Raw genomic sequence first — 12,118 nt, forward strand, 5'->3', positions numbered from 1 at the left:
CGTGATGGGTAAAGGGTCACGCATATTCTACATACCGGGCCCCCCAGGGGTCCTTGCGTATATTGCGATGAAATTATCAAAAATATAGATTGGTAGTCCGGGCCTCGCCCACTATGTCTGCGTGTTATGTAGCATCTACGGGTACCTGCGTCCCCCTTGAGGACATACGGGAGGACGAGAGGGGAGGAGGGGGGGGAGAGGTAAGAAAGCGTAGGAGCAGAGAAAAGAGAAGGTAGAAGAAAGAAGAACAGTTGAGAGAACTTTTGCCTGGGCTTACCCATAGCCAGGACAACATGGGGTATATACTGAAGCGGCCCCAGAGCACAAAAAATGCCCCAGAGTAGCCCAAGCATAGACCAACTGTAGTAGGCACCGTAAGGTGCCCAGTTTAACATATTGTGGACAAACACTTTTTTCAAACAATCCGGGGGGAGCGGAGCTCTCCCTCCCTAGAACGCATCCCAACATCAGAGGTTTTCACCCGGGGGGGGGGGGGAGGGAGAGAGAGAGTGATGGGGAATGAGCATATCTCCGCTGAACTGACCCCTCCCCCAGTTAGTAATCGGAGGTCCCAGCTGGGGGCGCCCCGCGGGGCGAATATTAAACATCGGAACATAATCCCCTTTAAACAGACAGGGGAATGGAGACGCTCAGGTGTAATTAAAATAACCGAGATTCATAAAACATATGGGATATAGATACATTCAAGCGGTCCAGGCCCGGGAGAAAACTCCAGGCCCAGTGACAGTATTTCCCATTAGTGACCCCCAGCGTACAGTCAGTGGACCGGTTTAAGAGGGCGTGTAATAAATGTTTTACCCACCCTATCCACCCAGTTAAGGGGGGGGGGGGAGGATGGAGAGAAACAAAAATAAGGCAACACATAGCATAAAATCAGTGAAACACATAAATTGCATCCCATGAGTTCCGTTGAGCATAGACGCAGCCTAGACAATAAGTGGACCGTTACAGCACATCCCCCATCCTGAAAGCTAGCATCCCCAATAGCATTACCCGTAACGGGGAATAGTCACAATTTAATACAGGGTAGGGGGCATCAAGGGCCCCCAGCAAGTTACCGGGTACGTCTCCCGCCGCCCGCTGCCCCCTCGCCCGGGTTGGAATAATGTATTATGTAGGTACCGGGAAAAATTATACAAAGGGAACAGTTAGTGGAAACGGGCCGGCTTGATTTCAGAAAGATCAATCGTTAGCAGCCCATATCTGCACGCCAAGTATGCGAGAGGGTCAGGGTAAAAGCGATATAGTTAGCGGGGTGGGGAGATGATGGGAAGCCTTACAGCCCTAGCCCACCCCAGAAAAAGAACCCACCCGCAGAGGGGACTATGGTCGTCCCGTGGGGGCCCCCCGGAGGGCCAAAAAAAGGGGGATATTAAAACATTATAAAAAAGGGGGGGGGGACCAATACCACCCTCCCAAACTGCAAGAACCCTCCCGGACCAGCTCACCACTCGGGGACGTATACAGTAGGATTCCCGCCGCCGCCATGAAGCCGACCTCCTCACTCGACCGTCGCGTGGAAGAGGTGCAAGGGCCTCCGTCGCCGCCACCGGAACCGCAAAGCCAAGAGGAACATCGATTCCCAAGCCTGTTAGGAAGGCAGTCAGGTCGCCATCAGGAGCAAGGACTTTAGTGCGGCCGTCTTTGAATGCCAATAGGCGGAAGGGATGGCCCCAGGCGTACCGAATGGAGTGTTTCTGCAATATTTCGGTAAGTGGGCGCCATTCCCGCCGACGCTGCAGGGTTGTAGGGGTAAGATCTTGAAATAAAGCTATTTCCACCCCGTTATGCGTTATCGGGCGGCCCCTTCCACACCTCATTACAGCCTCTTTAGTTTGGAATGATAGAAATTTCACAATCACATCCCGAGGCCGTCTGTCATCGGCTCTCCTAGCCCAGAGAGCTCGGTGTGCCCTTTCGATATGCCATAGCTGGTCCGGTATATCAGGGAGAAGCGGGCGGAATATAGCCAAAACAGTCTCGGCGAGGGAGCCCTCCCCATCTCGTTCAGGTAGGCCGCGGAGGCAAACATTATTACGCCGTGACCTGTTGCCTAAATCCTCAATCGCCGACGTAGCCGCATGAAGCTGAGTTTTCAGGCTATTAATTTGAGCGGCTGCTTCATTGTGGGCGATCACAGTGGATTCCATCCTGTGTTCCAGCGTCGTCGTCCGAGCACCCAAGGCCTGAATCTCAGCTTTGACCTCGGCGGTGTTACGGACCATTTCGGCAGCCAGGTAAGTTCGCACTTCAGCCAGTTTAGTAAGTATTTGGCTGGTCTCGGGTTCTGTTCCCCCCATTGCCGCGTTACCGCCCGGGCTCGAAGGTGATCGTGGCGTTCCTTGGCCGTCCCGGCCGCCATCTTGTGAGCTCAGGCGCATAGCACGAGAGGCCGCAAATAGCTCGGACACTGTAGTAGCCGAGTCGGTCACCTTCTTGGTCTGCCCTCTTGTCCATCCTAGCTCCCCCACCGGAATATATATTTTTTCTGGTCTGTCCGTGTAAATGTAAGCGATTGGCACCGTGGTTACAGCGGAGCTCTAGCCGAACACGTCCAGCTCGGCTGGCTGCAAACCACGCCCCCCAATGCCGGAGTTTTTAAGTTTTTGCAAAATAATGCCATGGTCTACTGCATGCATGTCAAACTCAAAGGCTAGCACGGGCCACATAAACAAAGTTTAAGTTTATGTTTCCCGCAAAAAAAACAAAACCTTACATTTTCATAGAAACGTAGGTTTGTTTTGAAAACTACAGAATAAAAAATAAATAAACTGCATCCCCCTCTACTAAACCCCAGTCCCACCTCTGTACTAATTCACAGTCCCCCCTCCCTATACTAAATCCCAGCACCCCCTCTACTAAACCGCAGCCCTTGTTTAAAAATACAAAAAACAATATTAGCCAATAAGCAGACTCCGCTCACATTGCCGTCCAGCCATCTGTGCCAAACAGATCCTCAAGCTACTCCTTGAAAACCTGTTAAGGTGGAGCACGTTCACATCACATTTGAATGTGATGTGGCGTTGCGTGCCTACAGGTCCTCCACTGTCCAGCCACTGCCTTCGCAACACTGACCAACACACACTGACAGACACACACACACATTTGCACATTCTTGCACACACTCACATCATTTTATTTTTGAGAGCTAGTGTGGAGCCTCTCCTTGATCTTCTCTCGGAAGCTCAGTCTTCTTGCTCCGTTGCGCACGCAGTTTAGTGATGGAGGGTGCCGGAATGACGTCATATTCCGGCACTCGGCATCACTAGAGAGGGCACGCGCGAGGGAGCAGGGAGGAGCAGGAAGACTGAGCTCCCTCGCTGCTGCCAGCGTCCTGCTTCCTCTTCGCCCAGGTAATTTTAGCAGAGTAGGCATCTGCTTTAGTAAGCATGGCAAACTCGCGGGCTGCAAAAATATTCATTATGGGCCGCATGCAGCCCGCAGGCCGCGAGTTTGACATGCTTGGTCTACTGTGTCAAAGGCCTTGACAAACAAGGAAATTAGCTCCAGTTAAGTTTCCTTGTTCCATGCCAATTTGGATGTCATTGCAAACGTTTAAGAGGGCAGTCGAAGTTGAGTGATTTGGACAAAAGCCTGATTGATCAGGGGTCAGATAATTTAATCGTTGATAATATTCACATAGTTGCATATTTTTCCAAGATTTTTGACAATACAGGGAGCAATGATATCGGGCGATAGATACCACTTTTATGGATAGGTACTACTTTTGCAGTCTTCCAAAGTTTGGGTATGTATCCTGACACCAAGGATTCATTGATGAGAGCTTCAGCAACATTGCTGGGATTTGATCTGGTCCACACTGGTTTTTCATTTTTAAATTATTAAGATATTTGTTAGCGACACTAACAGGCACAGGTTTAAAATTAAATTTCTCTATATGAGGATTTTGAAGTTTGCGGCAGGGCATGATTTTTTTGTGGTCGGAAAACACATATCATTCATTATCTTAGCAACCAGGGTGGTAGCACATCCAACAAAATAATTCTTTAAGGCATTTGCTACATCTAGGGGGTGTTGCAGTGTTTGGTTGTCCATTTTGACAGTGGAGGGTATGATGTCATTGATGCAGTTTATCTAACTCTTAGCATACGTCATAAAGTTATGAACAGGTTAGTGTTATGTTGAAAAGTTCAGTGTAAAAATCTAATCACCATCGCTGCTTTAAATGTAATGTTCATCTATTAAAGGGATTTTTATATAACTGTCCCTTTAATTGGTCTGCTTTCCAGGAATTGCAAAATAATATTGCCAAAGTCTGTGTTGAAATTCACAAGAGCGTGTCTAGAAAAGTCACACAATTTCTTGGAGAAACTAGACAGCATTACTATATCACACCACAAAATTACCTTGGATTCATCGACACCTTTTCACATATTTTTCAAACGAGGAAAGAACTTATTACCATGGACAGGTAAGAAAGATTACATTTGGCTTAGTGGGAATCCAAACTGAATACACTTTTATTGTTCAATAAATATCATTTTTCATTTGCATGAAACAGCGTCTTATTTTAGTGAGTAGAACATAGGAAACGCTTGTATTGAAGTATATTTAGGATGAAAATTAATTGAACGACAATTGTGCTGTATGGCTTTTAATGTGAATTTACATAAAGGTTACATTTTATTTTGCAAACCCTGCTGGAAAGTATTGGGAATTATTGTTTTTTTATTATTGTTTTCAAGTAATGTTAAAATGACTAGTTCCCCCCCCAAAAAAACTGGGGAGTATTACCAAAGCAAAACCATTTGCTATTCTGCGAAATAAAAAGCAATCGCCATGGAAACCAATAAATGTTTATCAACATTTAGCACTTTCACACCCAGAACACTCAATGATAGCTAATACAATATTACAATGCTTTTCGTTGTTAAGAGGCCTTGCTTACAGGATCATTCACTTTGTCAGGGTATTTATATCGGCAGACATTTTGTGCTATGATAGAAATTAAAATGTATATTGTCAGAGTCAATCTGAACAGACCAGACTCCATTTTGTTATTTTCAAGCTAACAAAAGGCACAAGATTTCTATCCTTTCTGTAAAACTAACCACTTTGCCAGAGCTAAAGGAATGCTTAGTATATACAAACCTGCTGATAAGAAATGAGAACGGGGGATGGACAGACTGTTAGCTAAATGCTAATGGAATATAATTAATTCTAAACCCAGACATTTGTGACAGAGAAGATTAAATAATTAAATTTTACTTTCGATATTGTATGACGTCCCATTGTAAGTTTAGGGGTCATACTTAGTTATAACTGTCATATTAGAAATTATAGCAGAATTTGCCAGGCACATAGTCTGGACAAAACTTAAAGAAACTTTTTGATCTGACAGTAAACTTAAATTATAGACAACTATAAAGATAAGGTAAATGATGTCAAAATAGCCACCAGGAAAAGTTAACTCTTTCCTGGATAGGTATGTTTAGTGGGACGAGACTGCCCTCTACAGACCAAATACTTAAATTGTTATCTGGAAGGTAACCACACCCCCAGTGTTTCTATTGGTATATCACCTAGTGAATTTTTCCTTTAAAAGTTAAGACAAAGGGAAGAGAGAGGTATGCAGAGAAAGCAAAAGGAATGCAGAGAAAGCAAAAGTAGGCATAAGGATGCAAAGCAAGACAAAGTAGGCGAGAAAGAAACATTCCTTGACACTTAGCTACCTGAGAACATCTCTTTAACTGGTAAATATACTGGTTTCATTTAATTAATCTAATTTAATAAAAAAAAAATTAATAGCATGATATATGACTGGATAAATCACGATTAGATTTCGGTATTTAGAAATCTTAGTTACTAAAGAATATATAATTATGACATCCCAATCTGCAGATGGGAAAAGATTAATTATGTATTTAATGTGACATATCACATGTTAGCATATCGTGATATTTATCTAGGTGTATTGATTTGCTCTAAAATAAGATAAAATATCTGTTTAGGCAAGTTAAGATTCTGCTTATAGAACATGGTAGATTACTCTTATTGGATGGTTCCAGGAAGTGACTAATGAACTGGTTTAATTGTTATTTTATTTAAAATTACATGAGAATAGATCTTAATTACCTAGGAGGTCTAGCCAGCATTGAAAGGGTTATTCTAACTGTCAGCTAAAGATTTTATGGCTATTCGCTGGAAGCTTTCTCTGTGTGAAACTTTCACTTTCTTTCTGTGAACTACCGTCATAAATCTTCTTGACAGCTAATGTTGTAGATTCTAAGCTGTGTTAAACCATTGGAATGTATTGCCATTTGTATTGCATATTCATGTTATACTGAATTTTCATTGATTATTATCACGCATGGTACATATTATTATTATTTAATTTGTCACAATAAATTGTATCTATTTTTATAACAAATTGGGAATTTTATTTATATGGAATACATTTCACTTACACAATAACGATCTTTGGGATCTGAGAATTGAAATAGTGGGCAATTCTCAACTGTTTACTATTATTATCCCATAAATATCCCCACAACTTAAGTGGGAATTGTTGAGAATTCAAAGTTAAGTTTAGTTTAAAATATTTATAAATTAAGACAGAATCTCCAAACCAGCTTATTTTTTTTTTCTACTTTGGCTTTTATTGATTGAAATTTGAAAATCACTTTGAATTCCTAACAATTCACCCTTTATAACTCTGGTCTATTTCCCTAAGGTTCACAAATCAAACAACCTGACCGTAAGTGAAATTATCGTATCAAGTTACATTGATTTATTTATTTCCATAAAACACTGCGAATTATCACGCTGGTGTATCATTCAGTATAGTTCAAAGCAGCCAAAACACAAACCGCAAAATCTCAATCTCTTGTTGAACTTTAACTCCCATTGCATGTAGCCAGCAGTCATTTCATGGTTCTTAACAAGTGGTGCAGACAAGCATTTCACACTGAGATATACTGAATCCAAGACCTGGATATTTGCTCACACTGTGACTTTTTCTCTGTCCTCAGGAATCGTTTTTTCACTGGTTTGTCTAAGCTTTTGGAAGCTGCATCATCTGTTGAAATTATGCAGCAAGAGCTAGTAGTCCTGGGACCGCAGATAGAGAAAAAATCAAAGGTACAGTGTGAAACCAAGACCGGGAATTATTGGTAGGCGGGCAGCCTATGACATTGTAGGATTCACAGATCACGTTTTTAACTTCATGGTCCTGGCCTGTGTCTGAAATGCTTGGCATGTCGCTAAATACAGGTCATGCACCAAGCATACAGCAATGATAACGTGGTGTGTTCTCAGAATATGCAGACTCTGTACCCCACGTCATTACATTCTGAAATAACACTACCAGAGCTGGCATCAAAAGTCAAGGAACGCAACTCAAGATTGACCGGCCAGGCCCCTCTCAACACACATTCTCAGACACTTACTCACAAACACACACAGATACACGTTACCTCACACACATACAAAGATACTCACTGCCAGGCACACACAGACGCAAAGTTTTAGATGAACAGACAGACACACTCGGACTGAGAGACACACACAGATATGCAGTAAAGGGATTCTATAGTGCCAGGAAAACAAAGCCATGCAGTGCCCCCCTCCCTTGTGCCCCCTCCAGCAGCACTGAAGGGGTAAAAACCCCTTCAGTCACTTACCTGAATCAGGGTCAGGCTCCACCCGAGCTCACATTAGGATTTCCCCATACGCAAGAATTAATCAATGCTTTCCTATGTGGATTCCGGTGATGCTGGATGTCCTCATGCCTAGCGTGAAGATGTCCAGCTTCATTTAAGCAACCAAAAGTCATCTAAGCACCAGAAAGTCCATCTAGTGCATGGGTAGGCAACCTTCAGCACTCCAAATGTTTTGGACTACATCTCTCATAATGCTTTTACAGCCATAATGCCGACAAAGCATCAAAGGAAATGTAGTCCAAAACATCTGGAGTGCCTACGGTTGCCTACCCCTGCGTCTAGTGGCTGTCTGGTAGACAGTGACAGACACACGCACACTACTGCCAGACACACACTACTAAATGCACACACTCTCTGACACACACAGCCAGACACACACTACCAAATGCATACACTCTCTGACACACACTGCCAGAAACACACACAACCAAACACATGCACACTCTCCCACATAAACAGTTCCAGACATACACACACTTTGACACACACTGCCAGACACACACTACCAAATGCACACGCTCTCTGACACACACTGCCAAACACACACTACCAAATGCACACGCTCTCTGACACACACACACTGCCACCCACACATTACCAAATGCATGTACACTCTGACACACTACAGACAGAAACACACTAACAAATGCACACAATCTCTGACACACACACACACTGCCACCCACACATTACCAAATGCATGTACACTCTGACACACCACTGCCAGACACACACTACCAAATGCATACACTCTCTGACACACACTGCCAGAAACACACACAACCAAACACATGCACACTCTCACACATAAACAGTTCCAGACATACACACACTCTGACACACTGCCACCCACACATTACCAAATGCATGTACACTCTGACACACTACTGCCAGACACACACTACCAAATGCACACACTCTCTGATACACAATGCCAAACACACACAGATACAAACTGAAAGACAGAAAAACTCACAATTGGATGGCATAGTGATACAGGCCCACCTGCGTACCCCATCGCTTTATCGGCCGATTAGTAGCGTAACAGCTGTGGCCTTCCACTGCTTTTGGATTAGCATCTTCTAGTCTGATCTGAATTATGCAATGCCATATTTCCTTTTTATTGTGTTTGCGTGCTTTGTGTAGGAGATAGAAGTCTTGATGGTGAAGCTCCAGAAAGATTCTGTAGTGGTGGAACAGGTCAGAACGATTGTTAAACAGGAGGAAGAAGTTATGGCGGAGGAAACAAATATCGTTGAAAAGTATGCAGAGGTAAGCACGGCCTAAATCAGTTTTTTCAAAATGGAATGTTTCATAATTGGAGATTCATTTCTGCCGTCCTTCAGAATGTACTTAAAAGGAGAACCAATATTGGTAAATTTGATGGGTTTGCTTTATATTTTAATAATCCAAACTATAAAACCAATAATCCAAGCTGACCAAGGGGGCTTATTCACTAAACAGTAAGTTGTGATGACGTGACTGTGAAATTGAAAAATTGAGACCAAAATAGCCAAGTTGGATTTTTATTTAACCCCTTAAGGACACATGACGTGTGTGACACGTCATGATTCCCTTTTATTCCAGAAGTTTGGTCCTTAAGGGGTTAAACGTATTTGTCAAAGCACCAACAGCTCATGATTTAGTTAATGATCACTACCAGCCTTTCTGTAATACACAGTAACGGAATGATTCCCTGTAAACGTCATCTATTATTGTACATTTCTATGAATGTATGTTGGCTTTTTATCGACAGTGAATTCTAATGATTGCACGAATTCCTTTGCAGAATGCATTCCAGGAGCTCAGTGATGTCCTACCAGCCTTGCAGCAGGCAGTGAGTGCACTCGATTCCTTGGACAAATCCGACATTTCAGAAGTCCGGTAAGTGAGATGATTTGGCTTAATTAACTATAGATGTGATCTGTAATTTGCAGAGATGTCGCTAAAGTGCTACATGTTTGTTTTTGTCAGTCATTGAATTAATCAGTAGCTATACGCCACTCTCAGAAGTGCTGTGCCTATAGTGAGTGTAGTAACGGCTGTTATCGGCTGAGACACGTGGGGGATACATCGAGCTAAACATGCAGTTATTACCAAAGTCCCAACAGTTCGATGCTAAGCACAGAATCAGTTTGGAGTGTTACAGTGAATGGGCTTATCGTGTTTGGAGAGTTTTGGTGTCATCATTTTACTGAATTTTACTGAGAATGACCCAATGACAGAAATTGCGTGAGCAAGGAGAAATGATTTATTTAACTAGGATTATTACACTGGCAAACATCTAATACAGAAACATGATGGTGCCTCTTTAAGTTCCATATGATGTATTGTAGACATTGTATTTGGGTGTCCGATGCGAGGTTCACAGTTTATAGCTTTAAATCTATTCTATTTTCCCCAGAGTATATACACATCCCCCCTTTTTGGTACTAACGGTCATGAATGCAGTTTGTGTCCTGCTACAGAAGAAGCCAGACTGGCCTACAGCTAAACTACTACTTGGAGATCCAGGATTCTTAAAAAGACTGGTCACTCTTGATAAAGACAGTATTCCGGATAAGGTAACCTTGCTGTGTAGCTTTACTTTCATATAAAATACATACATTCACATTTAATAATATAAACCCACCCAGTATAACTAACTGTAACCTAACCTACACAGTGCACCTAATGTGTGTGGGAGCCTGGAGTGTCCCTTTAATAATATAAACACACCCAGTATAACTAACTGTAACCTAACCTACACAGTGCATCTAACGTGTGTGGGAGCCTGGAGTGTCCCTTTAATAATATAAACACACTCAGTATATCTAACTGTAACCTGACCTACACAGTGCACCTAATGTGTGTGGGAGCCTGGAGTGTCCCTTTAATAATATAAACTCACCCAGTATAACTAACTGTAACCTAACCTACACAGTGCACCGAACGTGTGTGGGAGCCTGGAGTGTCCCTTTAATAATATAAACCCACCCAGTATAACTAACTGTAACCTAACCTACACAGTGCACCTAATGTGTGTGGGAGCCTGGAGTGTCCCTTTAATAATATAAACACACCCAGTATAACTAACTGTAACCTAACCTACACAGTGCATCTAACGTGTGTGGGAGCCTGGAGTGTCCCTTTAATAATATAAACACACTCAGTATATCTAACTGTAACCTGACCTACACAGTGCACCTAATGTGTGTGGGAGCCTGGAGTGTCCCTTTAATAATATAAACTCACCCAGTATAACTAACTGTAACCTAACCTACACAGTGCACCGAACGTGTGTGGGAGCCTGGAGTGTCCCTTTAATAATATAAACCCACCCAGTATAACTAACTGTAACCTAACCTACATAGTGCATCTAATGTGTGTGGGAACCTGGAGTGTCCCTTTAATAATATAAACCCACCCAGTATAACTAACTGTAACCTAACCTACATAGTGCATCTAACGTGTGTGGGAGCCTGGAGTGCCCCTTTAACCCCTTAAGGACAGAGCTTCAGAAGCTTGACTTACGCTTAATGACACAAGCAATTTTTGCATTTTCTTGCTGTTTGCGTTCAACTGCAATTTGCATCTCTCTCATTTATTGCACCGACACATATTATATACTGTTTTTTAAAGGACAGAAAGGGCTTTAATTTGATATAACATATAAATATATAAATGCTTACTTATTATAAAAAAAATACAGAAAAATGCAAAAAAAATGAAAAATATTTTATTATGTGTTCAGTTACTTCTGCTGAGTACAACGGTACCCCCATTGTATGTCTTTGGCACTATTTTGTGAAGCTACAGTGCCATATAGGAGACCTGTCCTTTTCAGTATTCACAGTAGAATTTTGAGAGACGGATATAATGAGCCTATGCTTCCATTTGGGGTATTATAACAGTTTGACTGTTCAAAAACCCCCACAAAGGCCTACCATTTGTAAAAGTAGACACTCCAGGGTATCTCATAAGGTGCATATTGTGCCTTAACATGCCCCCATTTTTTTACCATTACATGCCAAAGTATGTGGTAAAAAATAATTGTGTGCATTTTTTACATACGGATTGCATTTTTGCTGGGCATTTTGTATATTTCATATGTGCCACTAAGTTCAAACCCCCCAAATTATGCTCAGCTAAGTCTTCTGAGTAAAAGGACACCCCCATTGTATGTCTATGGCACTATTTCGTGAAGCTACAGTGCCATACAGGAGACCTGTCCTTTTCAGTATTCACAGTAGAATTTTGAGAGACGGATTTAATGAGCCTATGCTTCCATTTGGGGTATTATAACAGTTTGACTGTTCAAAAACCCCCACAAAGGCCTACCATTTGTAAAAGTAGACACTCCAGGGTATCTCATAAGGTGCATATTGTGCCTTAACATGCCCCCATTTTTTTACCATTACATGCCAAAGTATGTG

General features: G+C 42.4%; 1 protein-coding gene across 1 annotated transcript in view; it reads left to right on the forward strand.

Moving 5' to 3' along the window:
• Positions 1-12,118, forward strand: part of DNAH14 (dynein axonemal heavy chain 14) — a 295,079-nt gene that overhangs the window by 224,788 nt on the left and 58,173 nt on the right. Inside the window, exons 61-65 of the mRNA XM_063441946.1 lie at positions 4,272-4,453; positions 7,014-7,122; positions 8,850-8,975; positions 9,493-9,587; positions 10,108-10,267. Of these exons, the coding sequence (XP_063298016.1) occupies positions 4,272-4,453; positions 7,014-7,122; positions 8,850-8,975; positions 9,493-9,587; positions 10,108-10,267 (672 nt within the window). The remainder of the gene's footprint in view (positions 1-4,271; positions 4,454-7,013; positions 7,123-8,849; positions 8,976-9,492; positions 9,588-10,107; positions 10,268-12,118) is intronic.

The sequence above is a fragment of the Pelobates fuscus genome, chromosome 2, assembly GCF_036172605.1.
Source record: "Pelobates fuscus isolate aPelFus1 chromosome 2, aPelFus1.pri, whole genome shotgun sequence".
NCBI lineage: Eukaryota > Metazoa > Chordata > Amphibia > Anura > Pelobatidae > Pelobates > Pelobates fuscus.